Consider the following 24,603-nt stretch of genomic DNA (forward strand, 5'->3'; position numbering starts at 1 on the left):
GACGCACCACAGTGGCCAGTCGCACAGCTGAGCGCATTATTCAGATAAATAATGAATATGTGTTTGCACTTTAAAAAAAAAAAAATCCCATCAAGCCCAATTAGACTATTTTAAATATGTACAAACTATACATTTAGAGCACATTTTTGGGGGAGAAATTCTCGCGATAAGAAGTGCGTTTTTGGCGCTCCCTGTGAAGGAATCACTACTGTGCCTTAGAAGTGCTGAAACAACAGGATGGATCCTGCTGTTGTCTCATTTCACTCGTCATTCCTCTTTAAATCTTAATCCAAAAACATCCCTCAGAAGTCCCCCTCCTCCTGCTCTCCGCCTCCCAATCACTTTTTTTCTCTCTAATCCTAATTTGCACACAAGAAGATGGCTAAAGGGCTGCCTGCGCCAAAGGAAAGGGTCCTAGGGGTCAGACGGGGTTATTGGGGAATAACCCTTCATCCAGTGTTAGGTAGGGACCGTCTGGATTAGTGATGCAAATATCTGATCAATGGCCGGGCCTTCACTGTGTCTCCATCAGCCTTTTATTTTCTCGTCAGTCGAAGTATTTTTCACTCCTGTGGCAACTTTTAGATTCAGACATGGCAGGAAACGTGACAAATACAGAAATGTAAAGTATCAGTAAGTATACAGCTAAACAGCCCCATCTACTGCAGAATATTTATTACATTGATTTTAAAATCATACGTGAAAAAGTGGAAAATTAGACGGTTTTCTCTTCAAAGATGTGTAAAAGGATGATCCATGATTGTACTAACACACAACTGCGCTTCCACCTGCTGCTGATCCGCCTGTAGAAATAAAATACTCTGCAGTATAAATGTATTCAGTAAATGTGATGATGCAGTTCGAGCCATTTGAAATAAAATGGTCAGATTACACTTGTGAGGCTATCATCGTGACTGTCCTCGTGTTTCTGGCTGATACACGTTGATTCAATCACACCTCTGTGAAAACATGAATTACTTCCTGAAGAACAAACAGCTCATTTTTTGTGCTCCTATCAAACTAACAATCCGCCATCCAGAGGACTATCAGCCACTAATCCCTGACAATCAGCGAGCTGCGCGTAAGATATCTTAAATAAACGTAAAAATTCAAGGGATCAGTGTTACACTTTTCCTACAGGATTAAAGAGATCTTCCTTTGCCTTTGAGTGGAGGCAGGGAGCCTACCGTTGCCAGGCCCTGAGGGCCCAGGGGTGCCCTGATCAGTTCAGTCTCTCCTCTGGTGCAATACTTCTGATTGGTCGAGAGAGTAAGAAGGGGGAAAATCTTTAATTAGGCAGATAATCTCTTGTTGGGACGAGAGCAGCTCCATTTCAGAGCCCCCTCCTTGAGTCTTGGGAAGCCCCTGGTGAAGTTTCATGCGCTGCTAGCTCAGTTTCCATCTCCATCTCGACTGTCTGCAGGCTTCGGACGGGCTCAGAGTCTCCGTCATCCCCCTCACCTGTCACGATGTTCGTGCATTCGGAGGTTTTCTATTATATTTTCATTCTCCTGGCTCACATGAGGTCGTACTGCTGCTGGTAAGTTTCATCTAGCCTACTATTCAAATATTATTCTTATTTTGTGCAGAACAGGTAACACTTAGTACATTTCTAGGATTAATTGTTAATTCACAGTTAACAACCAATGAAATGCTATCTAAACCACTTATTAAACTGTAAAGGTTTATAAATAATGTAAATAACCGCTTCATAAAAGGGTTATAAAGCGTTTCATTGGTTGTTAACAGTGAAATAACTGTTAACTAAGTTTACTTACCTATACCTTTACCTATTAATGATGATTTATGATTTTAAAGTGTTACCCATAATTCTGTGTTCTGATTATGTCCTGGTTATGTTCTTGCCAGTATTATATTGTTTGTAAGCCCTGATTTATGTATATTTTTGCTGTGTATTATTCAGAAGGCCCCATTAAATCACTTAAATGAACAATTTTGCAATTGTAAATAAGGAAATTACTTATTTTTCACGTAAATCGCAACTGGATCTGTTCCATTTATTTCACTAATACCATTTTTAAATAAAGTACTTTTATAAATGGTTTATAAATGGTTATAACTGACCAAGAATAATGGCTTAATTAATGATAAATTTTTTTTTTACTAATGCTTTATAAATCAGTTGTAAGCCAGAAGTAAGAAAACTTTGGGTTGCCAGGTTGTAAAAACTCCTTTTCACCAATATCTGACCACTTTTTTTTTTGTTCTCAGAAAAAGACGTGCAGATGATCAGAATCCATATACAAACAAGTGTTCAACACTTAAAACTGCAGACTTGTTGGGTTAAAACCACTTTTAATGACTTGTAACATTTATAACTGCGGACATGATGACTTATTTGAAAATGAAGAAACCCATGAACACTATAAATAGATTACCAGCATTTATGACAGCATTATTTACAAACAGAGAGGATAAACCACCGTCAGTGGGTTTCTTCACAACCTGGCAACCCCAAATTTCAAGTAATAAAGGACTAATAACATAAACATTGGCCTCAGTGTGCCTCACTTCTTACATTTCTATACTTTTGGACCAAATTCAGGCGTATTGTTCCCTGAGGTTTGGATGCCTGCCGGTGTCACGGTTTAACATGTTACAAAGCGCACTAATGAGAGATGTTAGCAGAGGAATTTGTGAAGGACACTGAGCTTCCCTGAGTGAATAAGCTGTCTCCTTTTCCAGGTCAGTGAATAATTTCTTGATGACTGGACCCAAGGTAAGCCAACTCTCTTTTGATCTTTTCTCCCTGTCTCGTCCCCCCCAAAAAGAGACCGAAAACATGCTTTCCGTGCAGCCTTGTTGTCTTTGTGATAAGTGTATTGACAAGCTCTGGTACCCATCAACAATGCTACTAATGATACATCAGTGATATTCTTGGCCCTTTGTGATTTTTTCCCCCCGCCGTACACTTGACCTTATTCAGAGGCTCTGTGTATGTGCGGGTTGAATGTTTTAAGGGGCGAGGGCAAGCATTGCTGTAGTGGGTGGTCATCATTAGTGAGCCAGACCCCTGTGAAAGAGGTGGTACTCCATCTCCCCAAAGGCCACTTGAGACATATTAGTTATATTATCGTTCACACAGCCTGAACTAGCAGCAGAGAGGTGGGTGAAAGCCAAGGACAGGGCATCCTAAAAAAAAAGAGTGAAGTTTGAATGCAACTCACATTGTTTTTGCATTATTTAAATCTCCAAAATATTAAAGGAAAAGTTCACCCAAAAATGTTATTTCATTATCCTGCCGATGGAAAGTCAAGTGAAGTTTCGAAGTCAACAAAACATTTCTGGAGCTTCACAGTGTTGCAGCATTTTCCTTAAAGATTGAAGTAGATGGGGACTTACGTCTCGTGCATGCTAACATGCATAACAAAAAACAAAAACAGACCCAAAAAAAACCCATAAAATGGCTCCATACAGCTCTTCTGGCGTAGTCAAAGTCTCCAGTCTCCCAAATTGATTTAAAAAGACATTATTCACACCCTTTTTTATAGCTGAAATCACCATTTTAGCTGCTAAGCTAAAAGTGTTAGCATGTGCTTGTCTTAAGTGTGTACACGAGCTTTGAGGGTGTAAATAACTTATTTTTAAGTCAATTTGGGATCTCTGGACTTCTGGAGACTTGGATTACACCGGACGATCAGTTTGGAGCCATTTTATGTTTTTTTGGGCTTTTTTTGTGTGTTTTTTTTACGTTTGAAATCAAGTCCCCATCTACTTAAATTCTTTAGGAGGATGCTGCAATGCTGTTTTGCTGTGAAGCTCCAGAAATGTTTTGTGGACTAAAAAACTTTTTTTCAATGCATGCATTGGCATGGGGGTAAGATAATGACTGAATTTTGATTTTTCAGTGAACTGCTCCTTTAAGGACTTGTTGTGAAATATCAAGACACATTTTAAATCCTCTTTACTATTTAAGGCTTTTTTGTTTTTGCTCAAGAAAACCATGTGAAAAAGTGTAAAACATTTGACACCAGTAGTAAGATATAAATGTAAAAGATACTGAGACTGTATCACATCGGCATTTTTTGTTTTCTTTCCATATAACATTTGATTTTGTGCACCAGAAGTCTTCTAATGATTTGTTGGAGCTGTGACTACTGACACTCTATAAGGGCCTTCTGTCTGAACTCTGTGTTCAGGCTCAGGCTTGTGTCATTATTTCAAAAACTTACATTCATATTCCAAAGGTTGGGTTGGATTTATAAGGTGGGGGATTGCATTGTTTGCATCAGGTAAAAAAGAGAAAGCTAATTTTCACAATTTAAGGTGGATATATCTGGGTATCAAAATCAGTCCAGATGCTTCAGAACCATCTAAATATCTTAAAACATGCTGTCATTATTCTATGGGTTTAATATTTCCCCTGTCTCTGCTGCTGTTGCTGCAGGCGTACCTGATCTACTCGAGCAGCGTGGCAGCAGGAGCTCAGAGTGGCATAGAGGAGTGCAAATACCAGTTTGCATGGGACCGCTGGAACTGCCCCGAGAGAGCTCTGCAGCTGTCCACACACAGCAGCCTGCGCAGCGGTGAGTCCAGAGTCCCCCGGAGACGAGCCGGCTTTAACACCGGCTCAAACATCTCCCCACACTGCAGCAGGGGGAGAGGGAGGTTCTCAATGGGGAACACGGCTAATGGATTTTAAAAGATGTTTGTTGCAAGTTTCTGTGGTGGAGGGGAGGGTTTTCTTTTCTCTCCTTTGTGAAATAGAGATGTTTGCTCAGTTGAAACATTCGCCAGCCTTTGGGATAGTTACAGTGGGCACGGTCGCTAGAGGCAAAACAAACAAACTAATCCATTTCACAACATCCCCCAGAGTCACTGCCTCTCTGTGCAGCTTATGAAAGCAGTATAACCAGATTCACAAGACAAGGAGGGAAATGTGTTCAACTTCATGTAGGCAAAATTTGGAAGTGTAGATACCGTGATGACACATTTTTTTCAAGACATTTCCTACATTAAAAGCAAACCGTAGAGTTCTGGGGAAGACATTTTAATCAGAAGAGAAAGATCTTCACAGATTTTCTTTATGCCTAAACAAACTAAATAATAAATCTGACCTTAAAGGACAACACAATTTATACTGTTTTACTTTGTTTATATGTGGCGGACCCTGCCACCTTTCTAGCTTCATACAGTGTTCTGGGACCTTCTTTTCCTCTGAGAACAGCTTGTTTATTCCTGAACAGAAAAAATAAATATTTCTGACTTTGTACTATCACCAAATTAATATTGTAAATTATTAAAATTTTGAGTTTGAATTTCTTCTCCAAAACAAAATAGTTCCCCTTTAAACGAAGCATTAAGTGTGCATAAGAATTGAAACTTGTTATGCAGGTAACTGAGAGAAGAAGATTGTATTTTTAAAATTGTACCTTACCAGGAGAGTCCCGCTTAGATTTCTTTAAAGGAAAGTCTGGCCGAGACAGTCATCAGCAAAAAAGCACATAGTTACAGGCAGAAAACACACAAGGACACAAAATACAATAAAGCAAGCATGAGGAATTCACATACTAAAGAGGGACATTTCTAGGAGTCAGTTGCATAAACAATTAAAATAGAAACATTGACACCTTAAGGATTCTGCCACCAGTTCTCTCTGTAATATAATTCCTAACCAGTATGATTTTTAATAAGTCTTTCTCTGTCGACAGCAAACCGGGAGACAGCGTTCGTTCACGCCATCAGCTCGGCTGGAGTCATGTACACTTTAACCAGGAACTGCAGCCTCGGAGACTTTGACAACTGTGGCTGTGACGACAGCAGGAATGGACAGCGAGGTCAGAGAAATACACAGATCTGTACATAAAAACCTACAGCAGCAGTGGCTTTAGCACAGATCATTTGAACCTGGTGCTTTATTTATTCTCCTAGGCGGTCACGGCTGGCTCTGGGGCGGCTGCAGCGACAACGTCGGCTTCGGCGAGGCCATCTCGAAACAGTTTGTCGATGCCTTGGAGACTGGGCAGGATGCACGGGCAGCTATGAATCTCCATAATAACGAGGCCGGACGTAAGGTACAGTAGATGCTCTTGATTCGAGATGAGCTCTTGGTAAAAGATGGATTTGATTTGAACCATACAGTATTTAAATTGGTGGAAATGTTGGGAATCTGTCCGGGCCCTCCAACTGATTGCACAGTGTAAAGCACCTTTTGAATCATTTTTTCTCTGAGTGTGCCACCCAAGCATCCCTTTCACGTCGCTATAAGTGAGGTGCCACTCGTCCCCAATAATAACAGTGTGTTCGGTGTACCAGAAGGGCCTATTTACCAGTGCTGAATGCTCCTTATGACAATACCTCAACTCGAGAATCTCAGGATCACTGGTGCAAGCTTAATTAGAGATCCTGGGGAGCCAGACACTGCACAACATTCTGTATTATGCTGCTTTTTTAAAATAAGTGTTTAGTTTTTATTCTTGCAATAAGGATCCCACATTTATGTTGGTCTTTGTTTGGCCCCGAGGGAGTCTGAGGGGACCACAGGCGTGCAGCTGAAGTGCTCTTTGTTTACGGTGCCTTTGCTCCCCCCTGTCGGGCCCTAGGATCCCCATGGCACCTGGAGCATCATTGTAACAGAAAAAAATGGGGATAGAAAGAGAGAAAAACTCCTTTTTCATTTCTCCACTCAATGGGACTCTCCATTGGGTCTTCTCACACTGGAAAACATGTTGATAATGAACATGCTAAATAAATACTCCCGTTTCTTCGGAGGCGACAATGGGGCTCGATGTGAAACTTTGATTCAGCCTCACCTCGACAGAGAGTTCGTACCCTCCTCACGGAGAGAAAACGTCCTCTTTTCAACCGACAGCTGTTTTGTGTCGGGTAAAGTCAGGAAACACTGAGGACGACAAAGACACTCAGAAAAGGACCTTGAAGCTATCATTTCTTCCTTTCAGTGTATTCATCGCCCCTTTTTTTTTACTTAACTGGAAAACTTTGAGAATACAATCAGTTAATTTGACAACACATCAATCAAGAGACAATGGACATCCTGTCCTGTTTTACACACACATACTTACATAGACACACGTGTGCACATGCATATTCTTAACTACAAATCTCTTTGTGTTATCACTGTCTAAATATCAAACACTGATGGAATGTAAATAAGTACATTTACAGTGACTCATCCTCTTTTACATTTATACCTTCCTACTGGAGTCAAATTGTTTACTCTCAACCTTTATTTAAAATGTGTCATGCTACTTACGTATAAGCTACTTGTATAAGTCCTTAAAGGATTAGTTCACACAAAAATGAAAATTAAATCATTATCTACTCACCCTCATGCAGATTGAAAGTCAGGTAAAGTTTTGTAGTTCACAAAACATTTCTGGAGTGTTGCCGCACAGCTCGTCACATGTAATCCAAGTCTCCTGAAGCCCAGAGATCCCAAATAGATTTGAAAAGACTTTATTCACACCCTCAACTCACGGTCAAGCTCCTGTATCCACTTCAGGCACGGTGCATGCTAATGCTTTTAGCTTAGCAGCTACAGTGAAGATTTCAGCCTAAAAAAGGGTGTTAATGATGTCTTTTCAAATTAATTTGGGATCTCTGGGCTTCTGAAGAATTGGATTAGGCACGACAAGCTGTATGGACCCATTTTGTGTTTTTTTATTCGTTTTAAATCCCCATTTACTTCAGTTATTAAGCTGTAATGCTCCATGAAGCTCCAAAAATGTTTTGTGGACTACAAAACTTCTCTTGACTTTCAATCTGCATGGGGGTGAGCAGCCAGTGACTGAATTTTCACACATTTTTGGATGAACTTCACTGACTTGAGTATTTTAATTTTCTGCTCCTTTATGCTTCCTCTTCATTACATTTTGTCAACATTTATTGAAGACTTTACTCCTCTACATTTATTTGATTACTTTTGTTATGTTACTTTGCAGATTGCATGCTGCATCAGAGCCAAAGCAGTGCATTTTAAAAAAAAAGAAGTTTTTTCTTAACAATTAGATAAAAAAAAAAAAAGATTCTAGAGCAATTCACCAGAGTAACTGCTAATTGCTGTTGTGGTTAGCTAGTTAGCTCAATAAGTCGTGCAACTAGTGCGCCTATTAGCTGACTCTACACAAACTGGGCGCTCGGGTGAACAATGTTGTTTGCTATCAGACTATCACCTTAAGTTACAAAGTGGCTCAGGGCTAGTTGGTTAGCATTCTAACTTCAATAGACTTCTCTGCAACACAATGCATTGATGTTTTTGGCATATGGACTGTTATTTCTTCACATTCTGTTAATAATTTTAGCTAGTTTTTGAATGTTTTAAACTAAAAACATTACATATTGCACCTTTAAACTATGAATACATTTTAATAAAGTGAATCTTCTCTCTTTCTGTGCTTTCTGTGTCTCCAGGCTGTGAAGGGGACCATGCAGAGGACATGTAAGTGTCACGGCGTCTCAGGGAGCTGCACCACTCAGACCTGCTGGCTGCAGCTGCCGGAGTTCAGAGAGGTGGGGAACTACCTGAAGGAGAAGTACCACAGGGCTCTGAAGGTAGATCTCCTCCGAGGAGCTGGGAACAGCGCGGCCAGCCGGGGGGCCATCGCCGAGACCTTCAACTCCATCTCTCGCAAGGAGCTGGTCCACCTCGAAGACTCCCCCGACTACTGCCTGGAAAACCGCACCCTGGGCTTGCCGGGCACAGAGGGCCGCGAGTGCCTGAAGAAGGGCAAGGGCTTGAGCAAGTGGGAGAAGCGGAGCTGCAAGAGGCTGTGTGGAGAGTGTGGGCTGGCTGTGGAGGAGCGCAAAGCCGAGATGGTGTCGAGCTGTAATTGTAAATTCCACTGGTGCTGCGCGGTGAAGTGCGAGCAGTGCAGAAAGACAGTGACCAAGTACTTCTGTGTGAAGAAAGGAGGTCAGAGGGGGAAGAATGAGAGCGCCAGCAGTCGCCGGAAGAACCTGAGGCTGAGGAAGAAGCACTGAGCATCTTCATCACTTCTCCCCAGCTGTCATCATATTTGTACCACTGCACCCAAACTCTCTGTGCATGTTCACTTTAATACATTCTCAGACCATCCTCTTTGTCAGTTTTGTATTAAAAGGTAAAGACAGCGGGATGTGCACAAAGACACATGATCAAGAAGATGAGACGGAGAGTTTTTACAACTTTTGGTACAAATGTATTTAAGATATATTTTTATACTTCTTACAACATTTTGAAAAGAGTATTTCTCTGACTTCAAAATTCTCCACAACATGATTTATTTATTGTCATGCACACGAAAAACCCCATTAAACAGTTATTAGTTTTTTTAATGGTGGATGACTATTGGGCAGTAGCAGTATTAGCCTTTTAAAACAAGTTTCAAGGTTGTATTCCCATGACTGTCTCGCAGTAATCTTCTTAAATTTCAGCTTCCTCTGCCAATTTATTCAGAAACATTCTGACATTTTTGGGGACTATCTCCCATCATCTGGCTCGCCCTGACCTTCGCTGCCCTCTTGATGTATTTAATTGTATATAAAATGAAGCACTTTGTACTGTACATTGTTAATTTATTGCACAGCGTTTCCTAGTTTTGCTTTATTAGTAGTTGCCTTTGCGGTTTTTCTATTAAAATGTAATGAAAGAATAATAAATCCTTCTTATCTTATATATCACTCAGCCTGAAGAAAGTGTTCATCCTTCTTTAACTTTGTGACAGTAATACCTGATGGTTTGCAGTAAACACAGCCTCACTCTTCGCATTGTTCACACTGGGGTTAGGATAGTCCGGGGCAAGCCAACAAGAATAGAAAACCTTCCAGCGAACTCTTCGTTCCATCACGCCTTTCTCAATTTCGCCTCAACAAATACCTCCCGTCCTCTCCCTCATCATGGTAATCCTCAAAGAGCCCCCTAACTCCCAAGCGCTTGGAAGTTTCTTTACTGTTTAATACTAGTTTAATTAACTTTGTCCAGACAGAGTAGGGCCGTGGGGGTGGAGGGCATGAGGCAAGTTGCCCTTAAAAATCATCCCGCCTCTAATTTTGTATGCTAATCTCCTTTTTCACGCCGCACCTCCTTAGGAGTGGGGGAAAGAAATGTTGGGAAAACTTTGGCTCGCCTGTGCAGGGCTTCCTGCGGCTGTTTTATTTCTGGGCCCACCTATTTGGATCCTTTCACTCCTCTAGGGCCTTCCTTTGCTCGATTTAACAATGAATGCAGAGCTAATCAGCTCTCTCGGAAATGCACCACTGTCGAGGAAGGTAATCCCTTCTTCTCCGCTCTCAATGGGCCGTCGCCTTCTAAAGGACTTTGGGAAAAGGCTTTGCACAGATTCACACTGTTCTCTCAAAAGAAGTTAGTTCAAGTATTGTGCCCAAACAAGTGGGTTTTATAAACACATGCTTTGCCAGGATACTCACCCCACCTGCGAGTAAGAAGTGCCAGGCCCAGGCAGACTAGCACATGGCAGCCGAAGCCGAAACCCTTCAGACGAGATGGGACATGAAAGAGGAGATTAGAGGTCCCATTGAGAAGGGGGCGTTCATTTCTGCACCTTCCTCCTTTTGCTCAATAAAGTGTCAAGGAAACACCTTGTTGACATCTTATTTACCAAATAATGATCATAATCAAAAGTCCTCCCTCCTCTGATGACCCCTGTGGGCCGGCTGGATTGCTCTGCCTGGCATGCAGCAAAAACCCTCTCAGCAACAAAAGAGCCAGCATACCGAGCTTTTGCCCTGCGGCTCTGTGGAAGTTCTGCATTTTACTGTGATAGAGCGCACAACAGAGGCACGCCGAAATGTCCATTCACAGTAATTAGGACATACATTTTGGATTAGACTCAACAAAGCCACTTTAAACTTGGTGTGCAGAACCCATCCATTCTCATTCAGACTTCTTCTTTCAGTTAATTATGTGAGTCATGCACTGGCTCGCTCTCAGCACGTACTGTACGGACCCACATGTAAAACTAAATCACACAAAGGCTGCTGACACAGCAATCCGTTAATGTGTGGGAAAGCCAGACAGAAAAACACGTTTGGCCGTTTTTTTCTTCCTTTTTTTTTTTTTTTTTTTTTTTTAAGTTCAGCACTTCGATACACGTTACACAAGTTGTGCATCAGCAGCAGAGATGAAAGAGAGGGCATTGCTCTTGAAGGCAGCGTATGGAGATAATACTATGCTTAACCTGGAGACCTAACGTCAGGCGCTGGGCTGCAGGTTCAACTGAGGGAAGAGGAGAAAAGACAGTTAATGAATTCTTACATAACACAGAGATACCTCTGTTATACATACCCTTTACCTCGCTGTACTGTACTTCTCTATTTGTCTTTAATCATGGGTTTGTTCTCATGTTCATAACATTGTGTTCCTCCAGTGATGGAGTGTAACTCAGAGGTACATTTACTCAAGTACAATTCTGACGTAATTGTACTTTACTTGAGTATTTACATTTTCTGCTACTTCCACTCCACTACACTTTGGAGGTCAAATAACCCATTCTACTTCTTACTCCAACACTACACAACTTGATAACTTTAGTTACTAGTTACTTTGCAGATTGCATGCTGCATTAGAGCCAAAGTAGTGCATTTTTAAAATTAGTTTATTTTGTTGACAATCAGATGAAAAAAAAGACATCTCTTAATCTGCAAAAAGCTGAATATCAATTATTGGCCAGGACGATAATCAGTGGATCCATATCATACGGTACATACTGTACAGACAAGTAAATATATGTATAATTTCAAATTAGCTTGTTTATTCACTTATTCAAATTTTAAGTACATTTAATATCAGATACTTTAAGAAAACTTTTACCTAAGTACTATTCATCGGATGACTTTCACTTTCACAAAATTAATAATTTGGATGCATGTGTACATATGCATGCTTTAAAACACAAATACATTTCTTTGACACCGTTTCAAGAATGTTTTGTAAGTACATTTACTCAAGTATTTCCATTTTCTGCTACTGTATACTTCTACCCCACTACATTTTAAAGGCAAATATTGTACTTTTTACTCCACTACATAATTTGATGACTTTGCATATGAGTTACTTTACAGATAACATGCTGCATCAGAGCCAAAGCAGTGCATTTTAAAATCATTTAACTTAACTAAAATGCTGAATATGGATAATTGATCGACCCATAGTATATAGTGCATATATGTTGATATAAGTATAATTTACTTTTACTCTTGGTAATGAAATGCATTTAATATTAGATACTTTAACACTTGTACTCAAGTACTATTTGTACGGCTTTCACTTTTACCAAAGTAATATTTTGGACGTATGTTTACATATTCCTACTCTTGACCATGAATTGATGTCTTTGTTTTGACACTGATTTCAATATTGAACAATTATGGAATGTAACTAAGTACATTTACTCAAGTACAATTAAAATACTTTATTTGAGTATTTCCTGTTACTTTGTACTTTTTACTCCACTACATCTATCTGATGACCTAGTTATCAAATAAAAGTATCAAATAAAAGTTACTAGTTACTTTGTAGATTAAATTCGGACTATTAGAAAAAAGAAGAACTTGATAATCGGCCAGGCCCATAGTTGGTCGACTCATAGTATACACTACAAACACGTAATTTTAGTCTTGGTAACAGATAGCCTACTTTAAGACTTTAACCCAATACTATTTGTACAGGTGACTTTAACTTTTTCCAGAGTAGCATAGTTTTTAACACACTAGCTTTACTTTTACTCCAGACTGACTTTTGGGCACTTTTTACAACACTGTGGTCTTCTATACGTTTGCTAAGTGGTTCACATGAACAACTAGAGACCACAGTTTGAGGTAAAAACCTTAAATACAGATGTACAAAGACATGCAACATTATCATCTTTTGTGTCTCGTACTCTCACTTGTTGCGGAGGCGTGTGAAACAGCACATAACGTTGATCGTGACTCACACAATTTGCCCCCACCCAGAGAGTGACACGACCTCTGACCGAGGGGTCTGAACTTCCGTCTCTCGGGCCGGCCCTGCCACGTTTAATTTACCATCACACATCAGGCCGAGGTGGCGGAGAGAGAGGCGACACCACAGAGGAAGAGTGGGGCTTTAGGCAGAAGCTTTCTCACAATCAACTTAAAGATACCAGAGACTACTGATCGAGAAGTTCCTTTTTGGAGCCTTTTTACTATGCTACTGGCAGCATTTAAAGACAATCGTAATGAAATAGGGAGTTTTAGTTAGAGGTAGGTTGAGTATTTTCTTTAATTTAAATGAACACTTTTTGTGGCTCTGCAACATTACACTCTGACACATAGATAAAAAAAACAAATCACACAAAGGGGCCGAATTCTCTCAGGTAGCAAGTGATAATGCAAACAATGAAAGATGGGAAAACGACTTATAATGCTTCAGAGAATCCCTGACTAATAGGATTTATGGCTTAGGGGTTCTGGACCTACAACACCTAGAGGGGCGAGGGTCAGTATGAATGTGAGAGAAAGCCAACACAGATGAGGACAGATGAGGGGGATGTCCAGCATGTGCTCTGAAATTGGTTTAAACAAAACTCTGTGGAATCTGTAGTTTCCTGTGCTGCATCATTAAGTCGATTTGTAAGCAATTAACGCATGAGGATGTTTCCAGCAGTAATCAGACGCTTTGACTCATCAGGAAACAGTTTCATTGGGACAGTACCTCCTCGAGAGAGTCTTTGTTTTGATAGCAGTCCATCTGTTCTGGAGAAGGCAGCAGTGGTATATGTGTTTGTAGCTAACAGCAGGATTGAGATGCAAGCTTCTTGAGGCTCACCGGGGTGGTCAATCTCCCGGCTGTTGGTATCTGCAAAGAATGGGGAGAGAGGAGCATCAGAGGGATCAGCTCAGCTCAGCTCAGCTCACTGATCTGCACAGGAAACACCGAGCATGGGAACCCACCAGGGAGCCCAAAGTAGTCCCTGCGGTGGAAATCTGCTGATAAAGCCTCACTCAAGGGAAAACATACAAGATGCATCTTGTGCAAAAAAAAAATCAGGAAATGCTCTTGTACTTATGGGCTAAAATCAAGTCTGTTTGTTGCTTTTAAAAGCAGAAAGATTACAAGACAGAGTACCAATGATCAAAGTGATTGATAAGATGTGGTGCTTCATCTACTTCAATATCAGTCTGACATTGACTAAACAGAGCAAAGCTCCATCAGCTGTATCACTCCACTGAGCAAGGTACAGTGTGCACTGCTATCTCATGATGTATGATCGAGCACTGATCAATATAGTAATGCTGAGGCAATGATAGCCAGAGTTAAATATTGGCTCAGCATTTCAAAAGTGTTTGCTCAGTCTTTCATTACCATATCTTTCCTAGACAGACAGAGAGAGAGAGAGAGAGAGAGAGAGAGAGAGAGAGAGAGATGGGACCACTGCTGTGGCGTGTCCTGTATTATACTACAATGATATTACTCTGTACTACTGCCTCCTACAGTACAGTGCATTGATCAGACCAATACTGGTGGAAGAAGTAGCAGAGCAGCACCACACTATAAAAATACTCCACTAGGGGTAAAAAGTAAAACAAATTTTAGTTTATGTATTTTTACAGGTAAAAGTATGAGTATTATCAGATATGTACTATGTACTTATAATGCAGAAGAACCTCTCCCTGTATTAGACCATTATATAGTTTTACTTTGATAACACAACAAAAATGTATGTTAAATAAAATAATTAAAGGTGCACGACTAGTTTCGGGGAAGAAATTTCAATCAGAAGAGAAAGAACTTTATTGACTGATTTTTATGCCCAAACAAACTAAATAAACAAACTCTCTTTGTTTTCATGACTGAATAAACAAACTGACCTTAAAGGACAACACAATTTCATACTGTTTTACTTTTATATATGGCGGACCCTGCCACCTTTCTAGCTTCAAACAGTGTTCTGGGGACCTTATTTTCCTCTGAGAACAGCTTGTTTATTCACTTATGGAAAAAATAAATATTTCTGAGTTTGTATTATTACCTCATTTATATTCTAAACATTACAATTCTGAGTTTGAATTTCCTCTCCAAACTACATAGTGCCCCTTTAATGGTAAAGAAAAAAAAGTATACTTATACTTATGGGTAGTTTAATCGATAACAATGCATCATATTTTATAAATTTACCATGTTTTGGAGTAGAAGTCACATAAGATGGAAATACTCCAAGATTATAAAGTGCCTATATATACTTTAGTAGCCTGCAGTACTTGAATAAATCTTGTGATCTATAGTTGATCTGTGAATGGAGTTTTTATCACGCATAATGTAACATCCCCCAGATCTGCCAATGTTTACATTTTACAGTCAATTAAAAATGTTGCTAAAATATTATTCAATTTAAAAGAATTTCAAAAAAATAAATAAATAATGGGACATTATGAAGACACTGATTCACATTTAAGTTAAGATGACTGTTACTGATGATTACTGAGTGTATTGTTGAATGTGTGTATGATCTGTGAAAAGAAAAGAAAAAGACAGCTATCTGTATACAGTATGTTATTGTTAAGAAAGGAATTGAACTGGATCAAGGAATCGTGCATAAGTAGTTTGTGTTACAGTGTATTATTTGTAAATTAATTGTGGAAATTTTACACTGACATCACCAAAATAAAACAGATATGAAAGGAATGAAACGGATGCAGAAAAAATGCAAAAAGACTAAGTGTGCTGGCGCCCTCTAGCGGTAGAGGCGGCTCATTACAAGATGAGCATTCAGTCAGCCGGTGCGCTAGGTGTCGCTGTCTGATATTCCGCGTCATCACGTTACTGAAGTCTATTTTAGTTTGTGTCGTTTGTTTTCTGGCTGTCAACACGGTGTGTAAACACCTACACGGAACAGCTCCGGAGAGAGCGCTTCTGTGTGCAGGGCAGACCCGCTTCTCTGGATCAGTTTAATAACAGTGAATGGGAAAGATTGTATGAAATCCCCGCCGCTGACTCTGGAGCCTTGCAGCGGGGTAGAGACCTGAAGACGAGTCAGTCTCTGGTTGTTTCATTGTGCGGAGGACGGAGGCAGCTAAGCAGCGCCTGTCGACGAACATGGCAGCGGCGACCGTTGTGGAGGCTGACCCGGAGGAGAGCGAAGGCTGTGCCGGCTTCACTGGCGTCCACAGCCGGGGCTGGGATGAGTCTCAGCTCCGGAAATATTCCTTCGCAACCAGGCCCATTCCCCGGCTGTCTCACACGGACCCCCGAGCAGACATGCTAATAAACAACGAGGTAAACAGACTAAGTTGGCTTGTCTGTTGACTAAGTTAGTTAAGAGATGTGTGACCCTGCAGCTAAAACCCTGTTTTGATCACAGTCTGACTCAAGAAATTGTAAATTGTCTTGGGTCAAAAAACATATTTAGTGTATGTTGTTGTTAATATATAGTGAGATATTGAGCTGTATATAATTGTGTTCAGGTTTATTTTCTGAGAGAGTTAATGCAGGAAAAATGTATTCTTTAACTCAGTTTGTAATGATTATATCACAATAACCATCTGTAGAGTTTAAACAATCTGCGGATTCATGGTTTAGTCAATTTACAGAATATATTCGGCGGCTTATTTCATACTTGATAATCATATCATGAATTAATCGGTCGTTTTTTAAGCAAAAATTACGCAACATCTCAGTTAAATCTTCCCATTTGTAAGGATTTAGTCCTATATATCTGCATTATTGACACTAAATGACATCCTAAAGTAAACTACAAGAGAAAGGCATTATTCACATTTGATAATATGTACATTAATACAAGCAGCCCAGCTGTAAATATTTTTTAAAAAGTGTGACTCAGATGATGGTGTAGGGAATGGCAGCATATAAAAAGTGCAAAGCCCTTTGTTATTTATCATCAGGTAGTTTGACATGTGGTTGGTGATGTTTGACTATAGTTTGTGTTTTGATAAGTTAAGATAAGTTTCATTCAGCATGAGTAATGCTAGTGATCGCTAGTGGTTCCTGGGAACATGCAGGATGTCATTGAGGTGTGTCTCATACAGAAGCAGACCAAAAATATGTGTTAACACCGCAAATTAAGCCTATATCCTCCATCAGCACAGCTGGACATTTCTCTTGTATTTGGTCACTGCTGGTGAGGAGTGTGGTGTTTAGACGATGCACTTGCACACTGACCTACAATAGTAAGATCTTGAGCTGTGGTTTGCAGGGATAGCAACACAACAGTCTTATCAGACTAACACACGCGGGCCATTTTTGAACATTGCTGCTGTCAAGTGAGGCTCAAGCAAAGCGAACAAAATCAAATAAAATCAAAGATGGTTACACGCAAAGACCCTTTGTATGATTTAACACTGAGATTCACAATTTGCACTAAAATGTCTACTTTAAGATATACAGCTTTCAATTGTTGACTGCTGATATGAAGACTTGGTATGTGAACTGGAATATGCGCACATTGAATTGAATCCATTAGAGGTAAAAGAATAATAATGCTCGTTATAGTGTACAGTTGATATTATTGAGGAACATGACAGAAAATCATGCATCCCGTTATTCACTACAGTAGCCTTCGGGTTTGCACTGTTGCATGTGTATGAGTTAAAACAGGATAAAGGTGTTACTGGTTTGGTGTGAGGACATGTGCGGTACTGGGAGCTGTGGGGGTACTGGGAGCTGTGGAGGTACTGGGAGCTGTGTGATAGTGTCACTTTGCTTCAACACGTTTCTCTCATGTTACTTTTCTACACCCCCCATCGGCCAATCACATACGCGCGCGTGCGAGAGTTTTATGAACAGCGTTGATATGCCCAAATATGGCTCGTTCATACTGTCCGTTAACTGTGAAAGTCCCCGTCCTTTGAGCCATGGGGACAAAAAGGGCAGTTCCCTGTCTGTCTTCAGGTCATATCACGGCAGAATAAAGGCGTAAGATACTTATTTATGATTTAAAGCGACGCACAAAGCAAATTGTTCTCGCAACACTCGACGCGACAGCCCAAAACACCGCTATCTGAAGAGCAACGCTTGTGGCCCTTTGTTTCTTTGCTAGCAGCTGCAAAGACACAGAAAGACCCACAAGCCGCCACACTAAAGTTACACTATGGGTTTTTGCCCCGCATCATTTTGTCTCTCCGGGACCGCAACCTGCCCTCGTTCATCGGCGAAAGTGAAAGCGAGAGCCGGTGCAGTGAGAGACAGGCAGCGGGAGCGCGCCCACCGGTCTACGTTCAGTCAGTCACGTAGCCCTCGGAGCTCAGTGTACTGTACTGTACTGTCAATGTACTACTGCTGCGTAGGTGTGTGCCGGGGTGCATTCATGTTGCCATTCGTGTAAAACACACTTCCACACACAATATGAATGACACTATTCACTGGTAGCGAAGATAACAGTAGTTACGGGATTTTGTGACACAATCAAGATGAAGCACATGCAGCAGCTGCAAATGTAATATAACATGTCTCTGACTTCACTCTGACAAGTTTTATTTGTATTTAACCTATGCTATGAACCACTATTATAGTAACAGACTTCTGTATCTATCTATCTATCTATCTATCTATCTATCTATCTATCTAGAGAGAGTTAGATAGATAGATAGATAGATAGATAGATAGATAGATAGATAGATACTTTTTGGCTACAGGAAAGTACTTTGTTACAGCAGCAACAACCACCTGAGCCACGCACTGAAATACAACACATCTGTAAACATATATACTCAGCACAAATGACTAGAAATAAGTTATTAAATACCCTATCTTGTACCAAAAAAGCTATAAAATATATAATAAAATACCCTGTGTGCAATGTGGAAATATGCTACCTGTATTATCTAAAACTATAATATATATATATATATATATATATATATATATATATATATATATATATATATATATATATATGTATATATAATAAAATATGAAACACATACACAGATGCATACAGATGCATATGCAAGTACATGTATGCACATACAATATTATGCTGTTAATGCACATTAAACAGAAGAAACACTTAAATCCAACAGTATAATCCAGAAAAACTAAATGAATTGACATAGCACAGTCACTTTATATGGCCTAATATAGCCCTCTTAGCAGTCTTGCATTTATTATTCCTTATTGCATTATTCCTGAGAGCCTGTTTTACAGTGGATATACTGTATGTATAAATACACTTTAACTTAACAAAACTAAATACTTTTAAGAGCAACCTTAAGACCTTCCTTTTTAGGCTGGCTTTTAGCTGAATTCTATTTATTCATTTATTGGTTTTTATCCTGTTTAAACCTGGTTTTATTTGATTTATCTATTCACGTTCTATTCATTTATTTATTTTAATAATCTTGTTTTATCTTGTTTTACTTTATTTATGATTATTTTTTATTTCTTCGCTTATAAACAGTTATAGACTTTCAAACCTCTTTTAGTATTTTATCATTCTTAGTTAGTTTTAGAGTTTTATTATTTTATCTTTATTTTATTTATTTTACTGCCTCTAGTGTCTCCTCAGTGAAATACATCGATGATAGCGTTTCCTCAGTTCCGCAATACCTGTTGTTAGTGCCCTGTTTCATTTATCACTATTTAGTTATTTATTATTACTCACTTTTTAATTTTTCCTGTTGGGTTTTAAGTAGCTGGGTGTGGCTGTGTATGTGTGTGTGTGTGTGTGGTGGGGTGGGGTGGAGGGGGGGCTGTTGTTTTAATTGTTGCTGCTGCTGTTTTTAATTTCTGTAAAGCACTTTGCGCTACATTACCATGTATGAAAAGCGCTCTACAAATAAAGTTTGATTGATTGATTGAAATACAACTAAATACACTTTTAACACTTTTAATAATATTGTATTGAAATGTCATTTGTCTGTTTCCAGGAACCGGTGGTTTTAACAGACACAAACCTTGTGTATCCAGCTCTCAAATGGGACATTAAATACCTCCAGGAGAACATTGGAAATGGAGACTTCTCTGTTTACACTGCAGAAAACCACAAATTCCTGTACTATGATGAGAAGAAAATGGCTAATTTCGAGAACTTTGTTCCAAAGTCACGACGAATGGAAATGAAATTCTCTGAATTTGTGGATAAAATGCACAGAACAGAGGAAATGGGAGGAGAGGAGAGGTAAGATATACTTACAGGGATATTGTAACAAGATTGGGATTATGATGACAGCTTTGTTTATATTAACCCAGCCAGGGCTGATGCAGAGCGGGAACAAGATGTGACTGTGCTGCAGGTGTGCCTGACAGTGAGGGGGTGTTTTTTTCATGAAATGTAATGCAGCACAGGAAAGTGGAGCGAATGACTAAGCATTTACACAGGGAACTTGTTACCGTGACCTGACTTGGTCCGTCGGCACACATGCATATCACTTACTAAAGTGAACTTGCTGACAGTCACAGTGTTTCTTATCTATTTGGATTTACATTGTTCACTTCCTTCAATGTCAAGTTGTTCTTCATGCTTTAAGTGAGATGCATTCCACTGAAGTACAAGTAAACAAGCTCATATCCTTCAAGCACATTTTATAGCATTTTCAGAAATGTATCTGCATTGCGACTTGTTTCAGATCCCAGAGTGTAGAACACAGTGTCTCATGCATTTTGTCTCTTCTCTCATGCATTTCAAGGGTATATCTGCAGCAGACTTTGAATGACACAGTAGGGAAGAAGATTGTTCTAGACTTCCTCGGTTTCAACTGGAACTGGATCAACAAGCAGCAAGCCCAGAGAAACTGGGGCCAGCTGACATCCAACCTGTTACTCATAGGCATGGAGGGTAAGGCGGTTTCACAGATTCTGTTATACAATGTAGGGTAGCGTTGCTCCTCAATCGTCACTGAGTTTTTTTTTCCCAGACACCCCATTTTCTATTAATATTCTCGCACCATAGGCAATGTGACGCCAGCACATTACGATGAGCAGCAGAACTTCTTTGCACAGATCAAAGGCCATAAGAGGTGCATCCTCTTCCCTCCGGACCAGTTTGAATGTCTCTATCCGTACCCTGTGCATCACCCCTGTGACCGACAGAGCCAAGTAAGCCACAGATGTGTAGAAATCCACACAGACTTTAATAATGCAAGCTTATAACGTGTGATGTAGTTCACTTAATTTCATCTTTAGTGATAGAGATAGTTTGCGGGAGGTAGTCCCCACATAGACCTTATACAATGTCTATACGTTAAAGAAAGTTATTATAGAGATATTGGGTTAAAGTTACTTGAAATAAGGACATACATGTTATAAGAAAGACTTCCTTTAAAACAAATTCATATTTTTCATTCATAGGTTGATTTTGATAACCCTGATTGTGAGAAGTGTCCCAATTTTAAAAACGTTGTTGGCTATGAGGCTGTTGTGGGCCCAGGAGACGTGCTCTACATCCCCATGTATTGGTAAGAAGTACTTCTGTATGGCCTTTCTATAGAAATGATGTATCAGTTCCACCACTGAATCAGCTGATTATCTCCAGGGCATTGAGTTTCTTCAATGCACTGTCACCTGATGCCTCTAAATGCTTGCTGCATTTCAGTATTGTATTCTTTAATTTAACTGTTGTTAGAAAACTGACTGAAATGATCAATCGATTATCAAAATAGTTGGCCATTAATTTTCTGTCTATCAACAAATCAATTAATCAAACAATTGCAAAGCTCTAATGTATAACTAAGTATGTCTTGTTGGTCAGTATTGCAGTTCTCAAGCTGAAAACTACATGTACAGAACACACTTACAGTACATGAATATGTCACTGTTAAGAAAAAGTGCAGGGCAACCATGTTAGCTGTTTAGTGCTTCTTTCTCCTTTATGATCTATTTTCTGCTCATCATACCCATCATCCTTTTATTTCCACTGGCTTACCACTGCCTGTAGTTTCTTCAAACAACCTCTTACTTGCATGTATGATGCTGATATTAAATAACAGGGAGTTTGGTGGCAAGATGAATTGTAGAAAGTTGCTCTTTGACTGCCAGAGATTGATGATTTTAGTTATTTATATTTGTCTTCTCTCTTCAGGTGGCATCACATTGAATCACTGTTGAATGGTGGAGTGACGATCACTGTAAACTTCTGGTACAAGGTACGCATACTTGACTCATGGCTTGAACATTTGTGCCGTCTTTGCTACTACATGTTTCTTCATCATCACTCACCTTTTTGACCCATTTGTTCAGGGTGCCCCAACACCCAAGAGGATAGAATACCCCCTGCGAGCGCATCAGAAGGTGGCCATCATGAGAAATATTGAGAAGATGCTGGGAGAAGCACTTGGAAACCCACATGAGGTAAAAGCATTTGCTTCTCCATCCTCTATATAAGTCAAACTCTCTCCTGTCGTCAGTGTACTGATTGCATAAGTCACTCATGAATGTCACACTGCCAGTTTCTAGAACATCAAATCAAATCCACATTTAGGTCACCTGTTGCATGAAATCCCTGGGGCATGCTGACCCTTCTAGCAGCCCAATTACTGTGAATATTTATGGCTTACCTGATTTAGTACAACGGAAAAGATATATGCATTCTGGGACAGTGGGTAAAACAATGTAAAATGTCTGACATGATATGAAATCACAAAGAATCCTTTTTTTCCCTGTAGGTTGGACCTTTACTGAAAACGATGATCAAGGGCCGATATGACCATGATCTCAGTTAGAGCCCCACCCTGAAAACTCTTAACTTGGCTGCTTCAGAAACTGTTTGCGTGTGAAAGTGAGACTGCTGCGTGTGTAATGTGCATTCAGACTTTGGAGCTACCTGTCACTGCATGGCAATAACCGGCCATCTTGAAACCATTCTGCTTCGTCTCAGAGTGCCATGTTCATCGCAAATCCATCAACTGAAGAAGACGTGTTCGACAAACTCACAGGAATACACCCTGCGTGAAGAAGTCTTTGAAGAGGAGGCCTTATTTGGCTCATGTCTAGATATATTTATGTGAACCAGTCTCATAATTCAAGCTAGTGGGGTTTTGGGTGCATTTGCTCCCCAAGAGATCGGTACCTTTGGAACAACCTCAATATTTTGACCACTAATGGATGAGACAAGGGGAATTATATATACAGTACACATCCAACAAATACAGGACATTACTGAAATACATGTAAAAACACCATACTGCACTCCATTTTTATCACAGACAGCTTTAAAACTGATTTGGTTCATACCACTAATGATGACAGGTCTAAGTGTTCATGAAGTATTTATCAATGTAATCTGCATCCTTTTTAGGGAGTAATCAGCAAGAACTTTCTGTTGCAAAGGCGACTGCATAGGCATGATAATAAAACACAAACGTACAGTGATTACTGAAAAACTGTAGGTGTGGGGAAAAAAATGGGCTCATATACTGATACATATTCAGCTTAAGGGAATATGTGACTGCTTGAGGCTAAATTATTTTAGCGGAGTGATTGCTTTGTGTTTTATTTATGCTCTTGCTTGTTCGATTCATATTTCAAAGACTTTATTGGACATGCTATTCTGCTTACTAGTAATAGGTGAGGGGGCAGTGAAAATTAACTGTACACGGCACTTTTAGTTGCAAATACGGTTAACTAAGAAGGAAAAGAAAATACAATAAGTTACTGTTTTAGGGGGAAACTTCCCAGATGATGTTTTATTGGGAAAGATGTGTAAAAGTGGTTAGAATGAACCCCTTTAATGATTTAAATTATTGTTATTAATGGATTGAACTAGCAGAATCATCTTACGGGATGTAGCTTATGTATCAGCCATTGCAGTGCAACAAAAGTACCATCTAGTGGTAAAGTTTGCAGTTGCATGTTGAGCTTGAATTGTCCTTGCTTGGTCCATGCACTATCCCTGCAACAATACAAATAATGGGTATGTTGTATCAGACGCAGCATATCTCAGATAAAATTACGCTGGAGTGTGCACAAAAATTTGATTCCAGCTGAAAACTTCGCACTTAAATCCCCAGAAATACACTTATTTTTACTTACATGCAGCCATTTTTTGAAGACCATAGTGTGTTAACTTTGAAGTGATCTCTCAAGAACTGTTGCAAAAGTGTACATGAAACAAAAGAGATGGTTTATGTCATATATTGTGCTGTATGTGCCAAACCAACCTAGAAAGCAGTACATATCAGGAAGCTTTGTTTTCCTGTACAGCTGGAAGAATGAGGAAGTGGTGAACTATAAAATGGGAATACCCAATCACCAGATTGTCAGACATACTGACCTGATTAAGGTTCAACCTTTGAATTGCTGATAATGTGCATATCTATGTCTTAACAGGGCTACTTCCTCTATAAAAATAACTAACCTGATGATGCGTCATAGGTTAACCCTGTTTACTGTATGTGCCTTGCTTTACAATGGCATGGCAGGAAATGTTGCAAGGACTTGATTTTTTTTTTACATATTAATTTTATGGTCAAAATGTTCTTTTTCACTCCGGCATTAAACGCCTTTAAATGTGGGACTTACAAGGGTTCATAGAGATAGAGGCATGTTTTTACCGACGGTTGCCTGTTTTTTTGTTTTGAAACGTTCAGTATGTGCACTCCTAGTTCCTCTGATTAAAGTTTGTTTGCAAAGCTATTCACTGCTGAGTTCTGAATGACTGAGAGATGTGATGATGAAATAAAATATTTCATGTGTTTGAATTCATATCTTACATA

General features: G+C 39.6%; 2 protein-coding genes across 2 annotated transcripts; both read left to right on the forward strand.

Annotated features, from left to right (window-relative positions):
- The first annotated feature begins 1,469 nt into the window (after positions 1–1,469).
- Positions 1,470–8,996, forward strand: wnt8b (wingless-type MMTV integration site family, member 8b). The gene is made up of 6 exons (XM_073482143.1): positions 1,470–1,540; positions 2,707–2,740; positions 4,409–4,547; positions 5,673–5,798; positions 5,893–6,035; positions 8,392–8,996. The coding sequence occupies exons 1-6, from the start codon at positions 1,470–1,472 to the stop codon at positions 8,959–8,961; spliced, it is 1,083 nt and encodes a 360-aa protein (XP_073338244.1). The 3' UTR covers positions 8,962–8,996.
- Positions 8,997–15,789: 6,793 nt separating this feature from the next.
- hif1an (hypoxia inducible factor 1 subunit alpha inhibitor) lies at positions 15,790–24,592 on the forward strand. The gene is made up of 8 exons (XM_073482659.1): positions 15,790–16,213; positions 19,822–20,072; positions 20,581–20,729; positions 20,844–20,989; positions 21,242–21,348; positions 21,972–22,035; positions 22,130–22,240; positions 22,555–24,592. Exons 1-8 carry the CDS (start codon positions 16,034–16,036, stop codon positions 22,609–22,611), a joined length of 1,065 nt encoding a protein of 354 aa, XP_073338760.1. The 5' UTR covers positions 15,790–16,033; the 3' UTR covers positions 22,612–24,592.
- Positions 24,593–24,603: the final 11 nt, after the last annotated feature.

The sequence above is a fragment of the Pagrus major genome, chromosome 15 (assembly GCF_040436345.1).
Source record: "Pagrus major chromosome 15, Pma_NU_1.0".
Classification (NCBI taxonomy): domain Eukaryota; kingdom Metazoa; phylum Chordata; class Actinopteri; order Spariformes; family Sparidae; genus Pagrus; species Pagrus major.